The 22,112-nt window shown below is 34.6% G+C and overlaps 1 protein-coding gene and 1 long non-coding RNA gene across 2 annotated transcripts; both read left to right on the plus strand.

The window, feature by feature from the left end:
• Positions 1–11,336: 11,336 nt before the first annotated feature.
• LOC114270192 (uncharacterized) lies at positions 11,337–17,075 on the plus strand. The gene is made up of 2 exons (XM_028211641.2): positions 11,337–11,935; positions 16,296–17,075. The coding sequence occupies exons 1-2, from the start codon at positions 11,583–11,585 to the stop codon at positions 16,768–16,770; spliced, it is 828 nt and encodes a 275-aa protein (XP_028067442.2). The 5' UTR covers positions 11,337–11,582; the 3' UTR covers positions 16,771–17,075.
• Positions 17,076–17,094: 19 nt separating this feature from the next.
• Positions 17,095–17,582, plus strand: LOC145820663 (uncharacterized). The gene is made up of 2 exons (XR_014362652.1): positions 17,095–17,211; positions 17,301–17,582. It is a non-coding gene; the product is annotated as an uncharacterized LOC145820663 (long non-coding RNA).
• Positions 17,583–22,112: the final 4,530 nt, after the last annotated feature.

Raw genomic sequence — 22,112 nt, forward strand, 5'->3', positions numbered from 1 at the left:
CTGGTGGAAGATGTGCTTTATGAGATCCATGATGGAATCTATGGAAGTCACACTGGTGGTCGGTCCTTGGCACACCGAGCCCTAACACACGGGTATTGGTGGCCGTGCATGCAAAAGGAGGCCTAACAGTATGTCCGCAAGTGCGACAAGTGCCAAAAGTTTGCTCCTCTCATTCACCAGCCAGCCAAAGCTCCTACCCCCCTCACCAGTCCTTGGCCATTCGCTTAGTGGGGCTTAGACATTATTGGACCATTAGCTAGGGGAATTGGGAATAAAGGGTTCTTCATCGCTGCAACTGACTACTTCACCAAGTGGGTGAAGGTGGAGGCTTTGTGCAAGATCAAAGAAGCATACACTAAGAGGTTTGTTTGGCGTAATGTTGTGACTCGATATGGCATTTCCAGAGTCCTTCTCTCTGACAACGGTACACAATTTGATGGCAAGATCTTCAGGAGATTTTGCACTAACTTGAAGATGAAGTTCCGAAACTCCACTCCGGCCTACCCACAGGGCAATGGCCAAGCTGAAGCGTCCAATAAGACGATCATTGACGGGATAAAAAAGCGTCTTGAAAAAGCCAAGGGCAAATGGGTGGAAGAGATACTGAATGTCCTTTGGGCTTACCGAACTACTCATCGTCGGTCAACCGGTGAGACACCTTACTCTCTTACCTATAGGATGGAAATAGTCATCCCTTTGGAGGTTGGCCTTCCTACCATCCATTCTGAGATCTTTGAGCCAGCGGACAATGATGAAGCCATCGTCCAAGCTCTGGACATGGCCGAAGAACATAGGGAAGCTGCTCTCATTCGATTGGCGGCTTACCAGCAGCAACTCACTAAGAGCTTCAACAAGAATGTGCGTCCAAGGAAATTCCTACCAGCTGACTTGGTACTCAAGAAGGTAATGGATCACAAGAAAGTTCCTGGAGAAGGGAAACTCGATGCTAACTGGGAGGGGCCCTACAAGGTTACTTCAGCACTTGGCAATGGTGCATACTATCTGGCTGACTTATCAGGGTAGGCAATCCCTAGACCATGGAACGTTGCCAACCTAAAGAATTACTTCCAGTGATGTGATTCTTAAGATGAAATACTTACAGTAATGTATTTCTCAGAACATGCCTTGATGTAATCAAAAGTTACAAGTATCAATGAATGGAAATTTATTTTACAGTTTGTCCTTATTTACTTGTGTTGTACATTTATCCTCGGTGGAGCAAATTGGCCACGGGTCTTAACTCAAGCCAATCCTGGATGCTCAACCCTTTGGTTAAATCACGGTCCATATTTACAATTTGTGCTCGAAGAAGGGCATAATTACACTCTACGAGAGGTTAAATCACGCCAAAACTTGACCAAGTCAGGTGGCGGTCGAACAACATGATAAAAAACTTTCACAATTTTTTCTCTACTAAGGCATCAAGCATGGTCTGACCGAACAAACAACCTTCTGAGCCACAGAGTTCATGCTCGGCTGGGGGCATCAAAAACTCAATCAATTTTTTCTAAGGCACGAAGCCTAATTAGACCGAACAGATGGCCTGCTAGGCCACAGAGCCTCTGCTCGGCCGGGGGCAAACATTACATACAAGTAAAAATTGAAGATAAGCAGTTCAGCACTTGCAAAAATGTAAGAACGAGTGCATTGAAGTGAAACTTCAATTACAAAAAAGAGTTCGGCCTTACAAAAGAAGAGGTCCAGCTGACCGAACTCCAAGACAAATAAAAAAGTACAAGTTGCAAGTTCAACACTTGGCAAATTTAGAAGATACTTCATTACAAAATGGAGCTCGGTTTGTATCCTAGCCTATCCAACCGAGCACTAAAGCAAAAGTTGAAGATAATTCATTAACTTCCAAGTTTCATTACAAAAGAACTACTAAAGCAGAAGTAAAAGCAAAACTCGAGGTAACCTAACAAGTTACTCCTCGCGTTGCTCCTCCTCGTAGTGTCTATCCTCGCAGTGCTCCTCCTCTGTAGGATTGATAGTTTGCCTAACTAAGGAAGAGCTCAGTAGGAAAAGAGAAAGGCCAGAAGGATCAACATCCGTAGCTCTATCCTCCCGAGGCCTTCTCATCCTAACGCTTGCAGCGGTCTTTGAAGGGACTAGGATATCGTCAATATCATAAAGAGGAGAAGCCTCTTCCACCTTAGCAGTGCACAGAGCCCCAGTCCAACCCTTAGTAAAGATCTTGTCCTTTAGCTTCAAAATCTCCTCCGAATAGGTCTTTTCGGCCTCGTCATAGCCCCTCTGTTCAGCCTCGTCCACCATCCCTTGATAATTAGACTTTAAAGACTTCAGAGCAGCATCTGCATCTGTAGCCCTCCGCTCGGCCATGAACATTAGTGCCTCAGTCTTCTTCTTTGCATCTTCCATCTTCTTTAGATCCTCTTCGGCTGCCTTCAAGGACATATCAGCATCAGCCAACGTACTGATCGTCTTAACCCTTTCTTGCTCCTCACGATGCCGCCCTTCATCCATGATGTGCATCCTCTAAATGCACTGCACCAACCAAAATGTCATATTCTCAATAACCAAATTTAAGGAAATGACAGACATAGAAGAAGACTTACTGCGGTTAGCATCTGCACCGAACCCTTGATCAACACATCGCTTGAAATGTTTTGCTCCGCTATATCCAAAGGTAGCAGCAATGCCTTTGATAAGTCAAAGGCCAAGTCACTTGAGTAAATTGTGCTATCCGATGTAGTGATTGCTCGGCCGTTATGCTCTAATGGGGGCACCCATTCTTCAACCGAGCCCTGCTCATTAGAACCCCCAACAACTTCTTTACCTTTAGACCTCTTCCTCTTTGAGGCCCTATCAACAGGAAGGGCAAGAGTAGCAACGGGAGGAAAAGGAACAGCAACATGTTTTTTTCCACCCTTAGACCTCTCAATCGGTGGAGAAGGAACTCGTGTGTCGACCGTCGAAATAGCTAGAAGGTCCTCATCATCAGATCCAAAGACTAAGGCATCAAGATTGAGCTTTTGGCGATAAGCCATTTCGTTTGCTAAGTCTGGCGACGGAAAGTAGCCTCTACTGAGTGATCCACTTGATGAACAAACAACAGCGGAAGAGGAAGCTCCGGTGGTATGGCCAACTTGCTCTTCGGTTTCAATCTCAAGTGAGTCCCTCGAGAAGTCATTTACTTTGGGTTTCCGTTGAATGACATGTTTGTAAGTTTGCACATAATTAAGCAAATGCGGGGCCGACCAATCTTCATACCTTAGTGCAACTTTGATATCCCTCGGATGCTTTTTCTCTGGCCTCCTTTTTAGCTTCTTTGAACCTGCAAGTACGAACAACAACACTTAAAAAAAAAATCATAGGCGATAAGCGAATGGACAAAAGGAAACTAAAATAAAGAATGACCTGGGTGGCCGTTCTCTCGTGGAACCCGCTTCGATCGGCCCACTTCCTCGGCCGCAAACTCCCAATTACCTCCGACTTGAAGGAAATCAGAGCAATGCTTGTCGTTATCAGGAAGTTCAGTAACGAGTTGGAGGTCCAACGACCGAACTTTGACATAATAGGTTTTACCGCCTTTATTATGACACAAGGAGTTGCAATGAAGGATATCCCAAATACCCAAGTCCAAGTCTAAGAGGTCGTTCAAGACCAAGACACCGTTTACCACTCTAAATGTGTTCATTGAGATTTGCATTGGTATGAGCTCAAAATAAGAAAAAAATCGACGCAACAAAGGGTTCAACGGAAACCTAACACCCCCCTCTACGATGGAGGCAATTGAGAACGGCATTGTGGTGCTCGTACACGGCCGATCCGCATCTACCGCTGCCAATGTCAATGTGACATCATTGGGAATGTTATATCTTCGGCGGAACTCTTCCATTCCCGCTGGAGTGTCCACTAGGTTCCGAAACTTACCCATGGGAGGTGCGACGCTCCACCAAACAACTACACTAAGGATGACTTGCAAGGTTGGAGGTACAATCGCTGACCGAGCAATCGTATGCTAGACAACTCTTAATGTTACACTTAGCCAAAAAAGTAATGGTGAAGGTGGAAAGGAAATACATAGGTTCTATGACTTACGGTGTCAAAATCAAGGGGAACTCGATAGCGAGCCTCTCCGAGGAAGCAATCCCACTATGGCAACCAAGAGAAAAATTGTGAGTTGCAAAAAAAAAAAAATAGTAATAATAAAAAAAATTAAATTTAAAAAAAAAGAGCAAAAAAAAAAGAATAAATAAATAAATAACAGTGGCCTGAGGACTTACAAAACAATGTCAACAACATGAATCAGTAAATGACAATGGCAAACCCACTGCGAGGGATGGGATACTCGTGATGAAAAAGCAACTTTGGAATGGAGGCGCAAGAAACGGTGCTAGAGGCCAATGATACAGCCGGAGACTAAGAACTTCAGAGCTTACCACATCAGAAATGACGAAACTGAGTAACGAGAGCAAAATAGGCAGGCCATGGGCGACGACACGGCAGTAGGGTCACTCCACCATGGAAAATGCACTGTTCGAGACACCGAAGAAGCTTGAACCAACGTGAGAAATGGAGGAGATCAGTCTCTTTGAACTAAAATTCTAGAGAGAGAGAGTGAGAAAACCACAACGTTGATACAAGTCCTCAACGTTCTGGGAAGGAATCTAGAATTTATAGAGAGTGACTAGAGGTCAACCTCTCATATTTTAAAATTGCTTTAGAGTTCCAAAGAAAGAAAGCGTAAGGACAAAACCAAAGTTAGACTCTTTTTCCAAAAATGAGTTCCGTTGTTCCTGGAGTCAAAAAGTGAGGCAGCAAAGAAATGGGAAAAATGGGTCTGGGAATTCAAGTGTTTAGAGTGAGAAAGTGATAGGTTTGCTTGTTTTCAAAAAATTTTGAGATGGTTTGCTTTCAAGTGACATTAGCAGCCCCAAACTAATCAGATATGGACGCGTGGCAGCTCGACAGTCAAGTATGTACATCCGTCAGTGTCGAGCTTAAAGTCCAATGGCAAGACGAAGATGATGGCCAGCCGAGCGTGACACTGAAAAGATGTAACCAAGCACAAATTGAAGATCACCGAGCAGCGTGAAAGCTGGTGCGAACCAAGCTACGGAGTAACGGCAACCGACCGAACTCATTCGTCGGTGGCGATGAACCAAGCTAGCAACTGAGCTGCGAATTTAATGGGATGCTTCTCTAAGGCGGAGCAATGGCAAACCCACGACTGAGCGACAGTCCAACCAAACAACAAAGACTACGGAAGAAATATGCTGCTGGATATGAAAAGAGATGACCACCGAACGAGAATGAACCGAGCAGAAATTGAGGCAGTGTCGTGCGTAAATTAAAAAGACCGAGCTGGGTAAGTCGTGCGTAAAATAAACAGGAATTGTTCGGCCCATCATGTGTTAGAATAGGCTTGATGGAGCAGCAGTCCAACTGAACAAAAAAGATGACCGAGGAAGAAAAGTGCTTCTGAATATGAAAAAAGTTGATAACCGAGCAGAGGTGATGAAAAATGAGCCGAACAATTGATTTGCCAATTATGTTCAAACAAGATGGAGCATGACCGACCAAGCATTGATCATCACTTTTTCATTTCTTAAATGGGACAGAGCAGACAAAATTTATTGTTGTCTATCCTGGTTGGAAAAATGCATTAGAGCATGTTAGACAATTAGTGCAAAAAAGTGATCAGTACGTGGCCTACCAAACATTTCCATAAGCAAACTTACAAAATTTGATTTGGAGTACCAAATTTGTAGGGCCCACATCTATTTCACCAAGTGCAAAACAATACCAAGCACCCAGCAAGTAGTATTTTCATGATATTACCATGCATGGCAATCAAGGTGTGGCCCACAAGGCATTACCCATCAACATTATCAAAACAAGTTAAAAGTTGGCTATGATAAGGCATGCTTGGATTGCTGTGAAGCAGATTGTATTGCTCGGTCCAATTGTTCAACTTTAGAAATATATATATACCCAAAAAAAAAAATGTGTATATATATTTTTAAAAATAAAAATAAAAAAATTTGTGTATATATATATTTTTTCAAGTCAAGCAACGACGCTCAGCCGACTGAAAGAGCACCAAGCTAGACAATTACGAGACTAGTGAAGATACACATTTAGTTTAGGGACATAACCGAGCTACGAAATATTGGGCAGACGCAAACGTTAGGCCGAACAATAATTTTGAATCCAACTCACGAAGCTCAAATTAAGTTGTGATCAACCAAACTTCGAAGTTTGTGACAGAATTGGCTTCTGCTTCGCCAAACGTAAGCGCAAGCCAGGGGGCAAATGAAGTGGGTAAAAATTAATTAAGTCTTGGTGCTAGGCCCAATGCGATGCTCACTCCGAGGTTGAGCTATGTTGAACCTCGGCCCTATGGCCAACACTTGCTCCGAAGCAAGACAATCATAGGAGCTTGGCCCAATGTACGAATGTCATTCCAAAGTGGGCCAAGCGACATGGTGGACCTCCTGGACGGGCAGCCAACCACTCCGAAGTAGGTTGAGCAACATGTTGAACCTCCTGGATGAACAGACAACCACTCCGAAGTGGGCTGAGTAACATGTTGGACCTCCTGGTTGGACAACCATTCTAGAGTAGGCCAACTCAAAGAAGGCCAATTCACTGAAGATCTTTCTTAAGCCCACAAGAGACAAACAACTCTGCTCCTCTCCCTCTGTATGAACAGAACATGGAAACATGGAAGTACAGAGGGACAAGATGCACATATGATAGACTTGCATCTGAATAGCAGGCGGAGTGGTCATCCTCCTCCAATGAGAGATGTCCGCTAATGAGACAAACAAAACAGACCTGCACCTGAGTGTCAGGCGGAGTGGTCGTCCTCCTCCAATAGGAGACGACCACGAATAAGACACATTGGACAGATGACGGAGAGAGAAGGACTTGAACGACAAACAACCTTCTCCTATAAAAGGTGAACACTATTCACTCTCAAGGGATCCGAAAATCCACACACTCAACACATATACACTTTTAGTATTCTCTTTTCTCTCTTCTTCTTCTCCCTGAGTCCCTGACATTACCATCGGAGGGGTTTCCGACCAAAACCCGATCGGGGCAGCCTTACCGTTTGTTATTTTGTGTAGATCTTCAATTCCCAAAGTACGCTGTTTATCCACGAAGTTCAACCCTTCTTCATAGTGCGGAAATCACCCCCGCACAAGCGGGTTAGATTGTGAGGGTAAAACCAAAAATGTGAGCCCTATTAATTAGAGCATGACTTGTTGGGTATTATGCTTGGTCCATAAGGCCAGCCTATAAGTCCCCAAACAAATATTGGACTAAACTTATGCGGCCTGAGTTACATAGCCTTTTACTCCTTCTCTAATTAGTGTAATTAATGGGCTATATTTTAGCACAGCCCAACTTTGGCCTCCACATATAGGCCTTGTTTGGCAAAAGTTTATTTATTTATTTTTATTTTTTATTTTTGAACGAAAATCTATAAAAGACAAAATAAATTAAAATAGTTAAGGAAGATTTATTAAAAAAATCATTTTTTAAGTATTTGTATTACAATTAGTTCATAAGATATTATTGTATTTCAATAAGTCTTATTATTTGAATATTTGATCCATCAAATCGTAATTATCATATTTAAAGTATTTTATGGATATTTTTACCCTTACAAATATTTTTTAAACTATTAGCAATTTGGTAATTTGAACATCCATATTTTACAATATGAATATTCACATTAACGTGTTAACATTCGCATTGATGGTGTGAGCATTCACATCACGGAACATGCACACTATAAATGTGAATATTATTATTAAGAGTATTTTTGTAATTGTATTACTCATAGGGCTTATTAAAATATAAGAAAATAATGTGGATTAAATAGAACATAAGTAGGTGAAAATAGATTTATGAAAAAGTACTCCAATAGTTAATAAGACAAAATATCATATCAAATTCATAATTATTTCACTTTTTTTCTTATAAACATCACATTTAACTACAAAAAAATCCAACCATCTTTCTAAACATAAATCTTTTAGCCTATTAAAATAACCAAAAACTAAGGTTGCGTTTGGTTTAGTTTTGAAATTGTGATTCTCTTTTTAGAGTTGTGATTTGAGTGTGGAATTAAGATTTAAGTTTTGAAAAGAGAAAATTTGTTTAGTTATGAGTTTTGAAAAAAGTTTTTGAATTTTGAATTTTAAAAAGAATTTTGAGTTGTATTTTGAATTTTTTAGATTTACTTTTTAAAATTTTAAAAAATGTTTAAGAAAATTTTATTTTTTATTTTAAATAATTCGTTTTATTTTGTAAATATTTTAATTTTTATTTTAATATTTTAAATTTAAAACACAACTATATACTCAAAACGTAACTAAACATATAACTCAAAACTCAATTCAAAAATTATTTTCAAAACTCATAACCAAGCATATAACTTGAAACTCTATACTACTTTCAAAACTCTACATTTAAATCATAACCAACATATAACAAAAAAATTAAAATATTTAAAAATATATTTATAAAATAAAGTAAAAATATTTAAAATAAAAAATGAAATAAAATATTTAAAATAAAAAATTAATTTTTTTAATTTTTTTAATATTAAAAAGGGACAATATATAAATGTATGAAATATAGTCCATATTAAAATAAATAAATAAATATTTTAAATATAAAATATTTACCTTAAAAAAATAAAATTAAGAAATTTTTTTAATATTTTTAAAAAAATAGATCTAAAAATTTTTAAAATACAACTCAAAACTATTTTCAAAACTAATAATCAAACAAATTTTCTGTTTGCAAAACTCATAACTCAAAATACGACTCCACATTCAAATTATGATTCTAAAAATAATTTTAAAAAACAAAAAAAAAAAATTATTTTTTGATTTTTTTTTAAATAGAGTTTTGAAAAGAGTTCGGTTTTGTGTTTTGAAAAAAAACAATTTAAATTGAGTTTTGAATTGTGTGTTTGGTTATAAATTTTAAAATTAATTTTTGAATTGAGTTTTGAATAATTTTAAATTGTATATTTAGTTATAAATTTTAAAAAGTAATTTGAAAATTTTGCCATTTAAATTATAATTTCAAAGACAAACCAAACACAGGCTAAAATGAATAATCTACGATATTTTTATATATTTTTTTGCGATTTTAATTAAACAAGAATTAATTATTCAAACAAGTCACAAGTCTAAGCCTCCGTTTGGGAAGTGAGTTGACTATTTGACTTTTAGACTTTTTTGGCTATTTTAACCTGGGGCTAAAAAGCCTAATTTGAGAAGGACTTTTTTGTTTTTTTGACTTTTTGGTGAGGTGTCTTCATTTTATTTTTTTTGGAAATCGCTTTTTCATTTTTTTTTTGAAATGACATGGAAATTGATAATTTCGGTTTCATTTTATCGACTTTTTATTTTGTTTATTTTTTTAAAAGGTTTTTCTTGTTTTTAATTTTAAATGACATTGACAATTCTTATTTCAGTTTCATTTTCATGTGTTTTGTTGTTGTTGTTGTTGTTGTTGTTGTTTTTTATTTGTTTTTTTTGTTGGAAAAGGCTTTATTATTATTTTTTTTTCAAATGACCTGAAAAATGATAATTTCGGTTTTTTTGATTTTTTTTTAATTTGTTTTTTGTTTTTGGAAAAGGATTTTTTATGTTTTTTTTTAAATGACGTGGAAAATGCTAATTTTTGGATGAGGCGTATTTTTGTGGTTCTTTTTTTTCCATTTACGTTTTTGTCATTTTTTTTATTTGTATACATTAATTTGTTTTTATTTTTCAAAAATGGGTTTTTATGTGTTTTATTTTTTTTTAAATTACATGGCAAATGCTAATTTCTGTTTTTTATTTTTTATTTTTTTTTGTGGATGAGGTGTATTTTTGTGATTTTTTTTAATTTACGTTTTTGTCATTTTTATTTTTATTTGTATGCATTAATTTGTTTTTATTTGTGGTTTTTCATGTGGGGGTAGTTTGGTAAATTTACCTTGAAGTGGGTTGTTGCCAATCAATTGCAGTGGGGCCATTCTATTTCCACTCCTGTAGTAAACTCAGGGCAAATCTTTGCTCAATACACATCCCTATTAATTTAATTATTAAGTAATTATCTTAACCCACATCCTTAAAATTACAAATAAATCCTTCACTCATATGTACACACACTTTACCCTCAAAATACACATACTTTAATTTATCCCAATTTACATTTCACTTCCCGCCCACTTTCGTGAAGATCAAAGTGACCCCAATTTACATTTCTACTTCAAGCAGAAAGGAAGAAGAAGAAGTTCAAACAAGAAATCAAAAAAAAAAAAAAAAAAAAAAATTGCACTTTCCTTACCTCCATTGAAGATTTCAAGAGCTCCATTGAATATCTACTAAACACTATTGAAAATCTTGTTTAAGTTAACAAAATCTTTCAATTTTATTATTACATTTATCATTTTGTTATTAGATTGACAATTTTCGGATCTCTCTTCACTCCATTGGCATGAAAGTATGATTTTTTCGTGGCTGGAAGTGCTCGGCACTGGGTTTCCGAATATATGTGTTTAATTCGGCACTTGATTTCTGAATATTATGTATAATTTCGTCCAATAAATTTCGAAAAAAATACATAATTTCGTAGTTTGATTAGAGAGTGTCGAGACAAGTTGAGAGAAATTGTTAGGATGATTTGGGTAGTGAACCCACTGGTTCAAAAACAGAGATCCAGTACTTATTGTGCGATAAGAGACAACGATGATGATCGACACGAGAGATTGGGAAGAAGAAGAAGAGGGTGGAAGAGTGACGATGAAGATGATGATGATGGTGAAGTTGAGCGGTTGTCGATGCGATCGGGAAGTTGACTCTGTTTGTAACATGTTTCCTCGTGCTTAATTTGATTTGTTTGTTTTGTTCCTGAATTAATTGATTTTGTTTTTGTTGGTGTTTATTGATAAATTCTGAGTCAATGCTAGTGATTAATGTTTCTGTAGAGCTATATATATAATGTAAAGTTTGAAGTTAGGGGTTGTTTGAGATGACCTAAATAAATGTACTTTTTGTCTTTTTACGAAAAGATATGCAGAAAAGTAGAGAGGTGATGTGATGAAAAAAAGATAAAAAAATAAAAAGTGTGTATTTATTTTGGGTAGCCAAACTTGGCCTTAATAATGCAAATAGTAGGGAAAGTGAAAAAGAAATGATGTGTATGGTTGAGGTTTGGGCATGGGATGTGCGTGGAGAAATTCTGAGACGATAGTGGGTGAGATAATAATTTTGTTAAAGGATAAAATTATGATTTTAAAAAATTTATTAAGTGTATGGAGTAAGAAAACTTAATGTGTAGAAATAAAATTTCCCATTAGAGTGGCTTTTGTTTCAATTTGGCTACTTTAGCCTCTTTTGTCCCGTAGTGGCCCCAATTTGCATTGCCAAACGGTTCTTTTCCTCCGTGTATCATATTGGCGAGAAAATCCGAACTTCGATTTTTCTTAGGAAACAAACACCACAATCTCGACTATTCTCACTTCATTCTGGATTTCGCTTCACAAATAGCCTTTTCCGATCAATCACACTTCTAATTCCACCTATTGAATCTCACTTTCGATGGCCTTTCTCGTGCCTTCCGTCGAATTCTCCTCCATCTCTCCGGCGAAGTTTGTCCCCGCAAGTCCGAGAAATGTTGGAAACCTAACAGTGTTGAAGAAGAAGAATAGCAGAGGTAGGGTTAGGGTTAGGGTTTGTTCGAGGATCAAGGATATGGAGGTTGGGGTTTCAAAGATGGGGCGTAATTTGGGGTTGTGTGTTCAATTCTCAGCTCCGGTGACGTCGCCGCTGAGGCCGAGCAAAGAGGATGAAGAGAAGCAAAATTACTATGTGAATTTAGGTTACGCGATTCGGACTCTGCGCGAGGAATTCCCAAAGTTGTTTGATAGCGAACTCAGTTTTGATATCTACAGGTTTGAATTTGATTTCCTTATTCTTTTGCACTTATTTTGTTGTTTGGTTGTTGAGAAATGTTAGGAGGAAAGTTTGAAATTAATCTTATTTGATCATTTTCTTGTTATGGAAAGTGAGGAAAACTAAACAGAAACTACAAATTGAATCTATATGCCCCTTATTCTATCATTCATATATCTCAGTGTGAATGTGTATGTGTATAAGTTGTAATTTACTACTGATTATTGCTTTTGAAACTAGTGGAAGAAGTAATCTAGTGGTTATTAGTGGAGGTAAATTTATATATGGTGAAAAAGTGTATGCTTTGCAAGGGCTGCGATAGATCGTTTATCATGGTTCTTAGTAAAACAAAGTCTAATACAGTGTGGAATAACTGAAGACACTTATGCTTGACAATTAACTCATACTTCATTTTTTTTTTTTTTTTTTTTTGAAATCAAAATTCTAGCTATTAATAATAGGTAGTTGTGGAGCCGGTTCTTGATGAAGTGGGTAATTGTTAGATTAATTCATTATCTTGAATCGTTTCATAGTAGAATCAAATTTTGTGTTGGGAATTATTAGCAAGATTTAAGTCCCTTGATTCTTCCTCCCAGGGCCAGGGGCCATTAAGCACGCAGCTGCCCATTTGTTATCCCAGCCTACTTCAAATGTAAGGCTACTGCTCCTCTCTTGAGGTGCAAGTAGGACATAAAAATGAGGATTGGTGGTAGCAAGCAAGTGTCCCTTTTTTGGTTTCTGTCTGACCACCAATCCTCTCCCAAATCCCTTTGGCAGACATTAAAATGTAGAGAATATATCAGTCGTTAAAAGTATATCTTAGGGCAGCTCAAAAGGATGTTTTTCATCCAAGATGAACATCATCATCTTGAGCATCTGATCTATTAAGTTTACAACCTAGAAAGCCATGGAGAGGAGGGAAAATCAATTAACATGTCATTATGTATTTCAGAACGTGCATTTCCGTATTTAGTTATTTATATTTCTTCTTGTATCCTTCTGGTTTTTGTATCAAGTTATTGTTTGGTTCACTGGAAAGGAGATGAATGGAACGACTATTCCACCAAAATGTCTATTCCCATGTTTAGTTGACTTAAAAAAGTAATGAAAAATACATTGTAAATGGAATCATCATTCACCATTGTAGAATGATCATTCCATAGGGGAGTTTAAGGAATAACCATTTTATCTCATTCGAGTGAACCAAATAGAGCATAAGTGCTTTTGTCAATACTAAGGCCTCATTTGGGAATAGACTTTTTTAATAATTTTTTGACTTTTTGAATAAAATACGATGTAAAAAAAAATAGTATGTTTGGGATGACTTTTTGATTTTTTAGGAAAAGATATACAAAAAGTAGAGAGAAAAGAGAATGTTTAACTTTTTGGTATAGGTTGTTGGTTTTTTGATTTTTTTAGTGACTTTTTGATTTTTTTAGTAATTTTTTGACATTTTGGCTAAAAAAACCATTTGTCAAACAAGGCCTAATTTCACAATGCTATCTATAGCTCCGTTTGGTAGAGTTGTAAAAAAAATGATTATAGATTATAACTTAACAGATTATAGCTTATAGTTGTGAATATAAGCTGTTAACCTGTTTGGTGTAATTGTGAGATTATGGATTTAAACAGCAGAGTAATGTTTGGTTGATAAGCTGTAAAATAATTTTTTGCTATATAATTATCCTTTTTGCCCTTATATGATATAAAAATGATTATTTTGTCATTTTTTTCAGTTTTAATTTAAAAAAAAATTATTTCATTAATAAAAGTTAATATAATTAGTATTACAAAAATTATTATTTTCATTAATAGTATCAATTAGTATAAAATTATTTCATTTTTTCGTTATAAATTAATTAGTGTCAATTAATGGCTTAAGTAGCATCAATTAATACTAAAATTATTAATTAGTATCAATTAATATAAAATTTATTTCATTAATGACTAAAATGCTTAATTATTATTATTATTTTTTTATTAAAAAAACACTGAAAACCTCCACACACACACACACACACACACACACACACAAAAACTGAAAATTATTAATTATATTCATGTATTTATATTTATTGTGATTTCATTAATTAGTATTAATTAATACTAAAATTATTTATTAGTATCAATTAATATAATCAAATTTTTTTGCATTAAACAATCAAATATTTTTTCAATTAAACAATCAAATTTTTTTTCATTACAAAATCCTAGCCGCAGGCTCCTTCTTCTCCTCCATCCGTACGCCGCCGGCCTCCGCTCTTCTCCTCTTCCTTCTTCTCCATTTCAGACTGACGACCAGCTGGTTCTGCAAAACCCTAGTTGCGGGTCTACAAATCGATGACCAGCCGTCGATGTAGGTGCAGGAGGCGGCGGAGAGAGAGTGAATGCCAGAGATGATTTCCAGTTTAAGATCGCGATGGAAAGAGAGAGGGAGAGGGAAAGAGAGAAACCCTAGCCGCCGGTCTAAAACGGCATTGATGCGGGATGAGAGAGAGAGAGAGAGAGAGAGGGAGGGAGGGAGGGAGAGCTCTAGTTCATGTGCGTGTGCGTGCGTGTGTGTGTGTGTGAGAGAGAGAGAGAGAGAGAGAGAGAGAGAGAGTTGAGTCGTCGAAAATCGTCCTATGCCGGAAATCGCCTCTATCTCTCCCTCTCAAGTGAGCAGTGCTGATAATAAGGCTTATATAGTGGGTTTTTGGTAATAGTTGAAATATCTTAGAGGCATTTAAGTCATTACAAACGGGGCCAAACAGCTGCGCGCACAATCTGTTTTCAAAAGCACCTGAGAACCAAACTTAAGAGATTATTGCTGAAATGGCTTAAGTTAAGCTATAATCCATCCCTCATAATTTTTACCAAACACTCCAACATGACTTATTTTAAGCTATAATTTGATTTAAGCTGCAAATAAGTTTTACCAAACGCCCACTATGTCTAGAAACATACCAATTTTACAAGCCTTGCATTTCTAGAGATGAGTTAATTTTGTTTTTTGGTACATTGGAAGCTGTAGCTTTAGGAGGGGGGAATTCTTGTCACTGGCAAGACTCAAACCCTTGACTTCCTGGCGAGGTGCAAGGAATCTGGTCAGTTAGGCTAGTTCTAGTTGGTTGGAGCGGGAGTTAGTTATGCAAGTGCAATTGTGTGTCAAGAACTCTTGTCTGTTTTTTCATTTTCTTTTTAACATACTCTACACTAAGAGGACCTGATGGCAAACTAGTTATTAGCAAGTAGGAGAAAATCATATTTATTTATATAAATTTGTAAGGGGGAAAAACAGATTTATCAGTTTTATTCATAGTGTATTTAGGAAAAGTAGAGTCGCCTATTTGCTGAGTGTTGGGTCTAAAGCAGGAGTTTCAGTTTTCATCTTGTTAGTTTTATTTATTTATCTTGCTTTGTAAGAAGAAAGTATGCAAAAAACTATACTAAAGACAATTGATAGATCTTCAACTTAAGCCAATAAAAACCAATTTAAAAGTGAACAATGAGATGCTTAACTACACTATTTCTGCAAAATTTATTGAAATTGTTTGATGTATTCACCTTTAATTCTGATAACCTACCTCATGTACACGTTTGATGAATGAATTTGTCTCAAATATGCTCCAGGAAAATACCCTAGAGTGCGGCTACGCTCATACCAAATAAATGAATAATAAGATTATTTAAGACTTAAAATTAGAGTGTAGGTTGTGGTGTTAGACATGGAGTTAAGAAAAGGGTCATCAGAAACTTCTAGGCTGTCATTGTGAAGTTAGTTAGGTGCATGTTATAATTGTGTGTTTTTGCGGTGATCTTGGGTTTTATTATGAAGTTTTTCCATTTGTGTCTGGTCAATTCATTGTGCATGTGATGTGACAGATAGGACCATACATTATTTCTGGCTATGAGAGAACAAAAATATCCCATGCATCGGTGAGGAAAAATTCTTCAATAGTGTATACTTGAAAATCAATGAGTGATGTTTTTTTGCCTATGCATCCATCTCATGCTCATACTTGTATTGTAGCAGATAGTCTAGTTGAGAATCACCATTGCAACACTTTATTAAAACAAAATAATATTAAAATATTGCCCTTTTATTTTAAACTACACACCTCAAAACGACATCGTGTTGCTTCAACTTTAAACTTGAACGTTGGATTATCACATCAAGATCACTGCGTAGAGGATCATGATCCATGGAAGTATAGCATATGGTGAAGGATCACCACTTCAGTTCAGTAACATGCTCTTAACAAAGATCATATGAAATTATGGTTATATCATGAGTATTTACCTCAAAATTTGATCAAATACCATATCCATTATTTATTCATTGACGATGTGTCAATGTCTTGCTTTTGCTTTGAACAGGGATGATATTGTCTTGAAAGATCCATTCAGCAGTTTTTTTGGAATTGAGAACTATAAGTCGATTTTCTGGGCACTACGATTCCATGGCCGGATTTTTTTCAGGGCCTTGTGGGTTGACATCGTTAGCGTGTGGCAGCCTTCTGAGAGCATCATAATGGTACGCTGGACTGTCCACGGTGATCCACGAGTACCTTGGGAGAGCCGCGGTCGATTTGATGGCACTTCCGAGTACAAACTTGATAAGAATGGGAAGATTTATGAGCACAAAGTTCACAATATCGCTCTGAATAGACCCCCAAAGTTTCGAGTACTGGCTGTAGATGAACTAATTCAATCTATTAGCGGTTCCTCAACGCCAAAGCCCACATATTTTGAGATTTCACCCTCTTCAATCATGTACTCTGTTAGGCATTACCTGACTTTGGTTTTTGCCTTTGCTCAGAGACCCGAGGCAGAATTATCAAGGAGAAGGTAATATCGCTTTAAAACTCCCAGATTTGGTGTATGTTGTGAATTTTATAGAGCTTCACACCATAGTATGTTTTGAATAACTGTCTGTGTTTCGACCTCTATCTGAAGTTGACTCGAGTACTATTTGGCAACATGACCTGCCCTACTCGTTGTAGTTTATGCTGAGAGATGCTAAGCTTTTTAGCACCAGGAAATTTTTGTGGTGACCTTGTTAGGTGTAATTACTGGACTGGAATTTTCAAGCTTGGATATACACTATATGATTGTATATTTTTGTATAGTGGAATTACAAAGTCTTAAGTTTCCTTTGGTCTTGGTAATTTTTACTAGGTATGCCTTGTGAATCTTAAACAAAATGGAGTTTGGCTTGTGTTTCAGACAATATGACTTTTGTGGATTGAGCAGACAATATGAGTTTTTACCATGTTTGATTCGTGGATAAAGGGTGAGATATTATTTTATCTCAAGATGAAATTATATTGTGTCGGGTTCATATTTGTGACATTCGGATGCACTTTTATCTTTTATGTGCAGAATTATTTTGTCTCGAGGGCCAATCATAACCAAAACCATCATGACTAGCGCTATTAATGAATTGGGTTGAGCTGCAGTAGAATCGGTTATTTAAATTTAGCTTGTTTATCTTTTTTAATGATTTTGATTTAATTTTTTTAATAATACGTATAAAATATCGAACTGAGTAACAGGAAGTGTGAATTTGGACAGTGAAAAGGAAGAGACCAGAATTAGATATAGAAGAATTTACAGGCATATGCTCTGGCCTTTAGGGGAAGGAATCATGTGCTATTGCGTGCATTTTCTGTCTTCTTTTCTTCTCTCTCTCTCTCTCTCTCTCTCTCTCTCTCTCTCTCTCTCTTTCTCTTGCTGTGGTTTTACCCTTTAACCCATTTTCTCAATAATTCCTCTTTGATTTGGGAGTACAAGGTAAGGAATATTATGAAAGTGATGGTCCACCAAACCAGGGGTTCCAATTGATGGATTGGTTGGTTACTATTTGCTCATTGGTTTGTCATTATTATCTTACAGACTTTGTGAAATGAGAAATGGTTTATGATATCATGATGATATAAAATGGTAAAAAGGAAAAAGGAAAATTCAGTGGGACAATTTTAAAATCATTGCACTATACGTAAAATTTTGAGATATAAAAAAAAAATTAATTTTGAGATATAAAAAAAATTTACACCAAAAACGAAAAAGCAACTTCCAAAAGGCAACTTTTTGGAATGATGGTTTAAAAGATAATTTTTTAATTTTTTTTGATTTTTTTTTAAAAAAATATAAAAATATATGAAAAATAATGTGACTTAAAATGATTTAAAAGCTGACTTTTAATTACTAACTTACTTATTTTTGGATTGGATATGCGGTTTAAAAATAAAAATTTCAGACAGTATAAAAGATTTACTTGAAAGGACTTTTGTCAAATACAATAATAAATTTTATGTTTCTATAAGATGAAGTATGAAATTTTGTTTAACCTCTGTAACTAGTTCAATCATCGTATTGGGTATTAGGTCGTATTTAATTTTTTTTGTTTTTCCAACTCAATCCTATCTAATTTATTTTTTGGGTCGGCTAGTGGGATAGCCAAGCCATTCCCATTTCTCTATGTTATGGAACCAAAACAACCTATTTTCCAATAATATTAAAAGGTTAAGGGCCTCTTGGAGAGTTAGGCCAAGTTTGGGGACTTTAAAAAAAGTCAAAAAGTCAAAAAGTTACTCAAAAAGTTAAAAAGTTAACACTATTCACCAAAAGTCAACAATTACGGCTGCACAACTCCCAATTCAAATTTTTCCCTACAAATCAATTTTTACAATTTTTTATTACACATTTTTCAATAAAAAGTCAAAAAGTTAACCCAAACATCCATATTTTCAACCTCAATTTTTTAGTCCAAAAAGACAAAAAGTGCACTTTTTTAGTCTTCCCAAACTTGGCCTTACTTAAAGAAAAATTATTTAATACTCCTAAAATTTTTATGTATTTATACTCTTTTATTAATTATTATACATCATATCCTCTCATATTCTTCAATTACTCGACACAAAATCATAGGTCTTACTTTTTCCACTAATTATAATATCTTGAAACACTGCATAATTATATTTTAAAAGCACCCAATAACCACTTCTTCTCAAGGCACTTTAGTGTAAATTAGAAGGATTGTAACTGTTGGATGTTGCTTAGTGCTACTATAACTTAACAACAAAAATACATGAGCACAACAAAATCTTCAATTCAATGTCTGAGTTCTTCTTGTTTTACATGAAAAAGATTTGGCTCAACCTATTTTATTTGATACAAGTAGAAGAATTGGACCCTTGATCCATGTGTGCTATCGGCCACTGTCCTACTTGATCGGGTGGGCAACATAATCATATAAAATTACCCTCCACAATAATAAAAGAGTTGTTGTTAGCACTTCATTAATTATTTTATACTTTTTATTCTTTTGGATTCTCACTTATAAATTGTAAAACTTCAAAAATTTATTTTCTCCTCTTAAATAATATTAAAATTATCTTTGTAAAAATATTTCACTCATTCAAATCCACACCCCACACCCTCCACACCTCAAAAAGCCTCTCTTCCAAAATCCTAACAAATCCACAACGGTGAAACCTTTCAAAACCAATGGAAAAAATTGTGATGATTAAGAAGTTTTTTTCTCTACTTTATTATGAAATTTGTCAATTTGTTTGATTTTTTTCCCTCTTATCACTTTTCGCACTCACAACACTATATACTTTCATACTTCTTTAATTGGTTTTCTATGATTCATCCATGACCTTACTATACTTGTATGTTCTTTGTGCGAGCAAAATTGGACAGGATTTCACCCACCGATCGACCACCCAATGGTGGTTTGACCTCATTTGTTTGCCTGCTCCTGTTGTTTCTGCTTCAGTTATTTGTTTTAGAACAAATAAGAAATGTGCGATTACCTATTCCGGAACAAATAAATAATATTCGAACCTGTGTTCCCGAATTTCAGCCATCTGTTCGAAAATTCAATCCCAAAAAAATGGCGAACAATTTTTATTATTTTTTTTAAAAAAACTTATCTTTACAAGGTCAATTTTCTCTCAGTTGAGAATACTATCTAAGTTATAAATCTCCACTAAGCTTTTATTGTTATACTCATCTCGTTTCATGGAGTTGTGGTTGCTAAAAAAAATTCCACTCATTGTCATTGCTGAAAAAGTGTATGTAATTAAATGGTTACCACCATTGTCGCCATAATTTTGCCGCCAAAGGGTCTTCAAGGTTTTGAGGATGGCTAGATTTTGAAAGTGAGATTTTGGGAAGATAGATGGGTGGTAATGGAGATGAGTGCTCTCATAAACCCTAACTTATGATGTAGTGGGCATGTGGGTTTAATTGTGAGATGAATGTCTCAAAATTATTAACATTATTTTTAATAATTTAACTTGAGGTTATTATTGTAATAAAAAAATAAAAAAATAGAAAATTTAAAATAATTGATGGGTACTAATAACAGTTCTCAATAATAATTACATATTTTTATTGTGTGTATTTTTAAGCAAAATATATACATATTTTTAATATTTTGTTAAAAGGTCAAAAAAAAAAAAAAAAAAAAAAACGTTCTCAAACGCTTATAAAAGTCAATCCCCGAACAGAAATTGATCATCTTAACAAAATTTTTTTTTTTTTTGAATATTAAAAAGTTTACAAATAGTTTGGTTTTCTGAATTTATTTTCTATATTTTTTTAAAAAAATAATTTTGTGAATAAAATAAAAAAATCGATTATTTTCATATAATTCGGCATTTTTTAAAGGTAAAAATAATTTATTTTAAAATTAAAATTATTTTTTAATATTTGTTTTGATCAAATTAATTTTTATCTTTTCAAAAAAAATTATGAAGAAATATCACATCAGTATATTTGCAAAAAATAATTGCCAATCAATGATAAATTTTATCATTTATTGATAATTATTTTTTAAAATTAATCCTAATTTATAATTTTTTTAATTTTTATTAAGATATTATTTGACATAAACTGAATAAGTACACTTATTTACATAAGTGTATTTATTTGAGTCATATTATTTATCTATATTTTAATATATTTTTAATAAAAAAATAAAAAAATTATATTTATTTAGATTATTTTAAACAATTCCTAAAATCAAATGGTGAAAAATATCTGGTGTGACAATTTGAGGGTCAACAACAACATGTTGGGGTTAGCCCCACCCCGGAATTGGAGTCACTGTCGTGCCTCATTTTGTGGTGTATTATGAATTTATTTTTATAATCTGAAACCGTTCATGTTGTAAGATTTGTTGAGTACTTCATGCTTACCAAGAATCATATTAATCGGATACCAATAACTATATGATTGATAACCAAAAAAATAAACAAGAAGTTTTTCTTTTGAAAAATAGTATAAAATATGCAATTTGATCATATAGTTATTGATATCCGATTAATATAATTTTTAGTAAGTTTGAAGTACTTAACAAATCCTACAAAATAAACAATTCAAATCATAAAAATAAGTTCATAATACATTTCAAAATAAAATACAATAATTACTATTGTGCCAAAAATACAACAGTGATCCCCCCCCCCCCCCCCCAAAGTAGTAGTGGTTCAAGTCGCTTCTCTGTAGTTGTGGGTTGACTCTGAAAGCAACTTGTCAAGTCCGGTTTTTAATTTTTCGAGCCCAGTAGACCCAGACCCACCACAAACCGCTTCCTTTTTATTTAATAGACCCCACAATAAATTCGACGTTATTTTCACTCCCGAAAAATTAGAATTGGGATCACTGCTGCAGGGACTGTTATCCTTCAATTTGAGTTGTATTATGTAATAATTTTTATAAATTAAATCGTTTATTTTGTAAAATTTGTTGAGTATTTGATATCTATCAAAAATCATATTAATCAGATATCAATAATTATATGATCGATAACAAAAAAATAACCAATAAATTTTTCTTTTGAGAAATAACATAAAAAATATACAATTTGATTATATAGTGATTGATATTCGATTAATATGATTTTTGGTAGACATGAAGTACTCAACAAACCTTACAAAATAAAAGGTTCAAATCATAAAAATAAATCTATAATATACCTCAAATTAAGACATAACAATCACTGTTGTACCTTTGACGCAGCAGTGACATAATTTCTCGAAAAATTCAAGGCTCCCTTTGGCGGGTGATTTGGACTAATTTAATTATATAAAATAAAATTAATTATTTTAATTAAATAAAATAAAATATTATATTTAAATCATAATTATTTTATTTTTTTTTATATAAAAATAAAAAAAATAA

The sequence above is a fragment of the Camellia sinensis genome, chromosome 2 (genome assembly GCF_055761805.1).
Source record: "Camellia sinensis isolate YWXY chromosome 2, ASM5576180v1, whole genome shotgun sequence".
Lineage (NCBI taxonomy): Eukaryota > Viridiplantae > Streptophyta > Magnoliopsida > Ericales > Theaceae > Camellia > Camellia sinensis.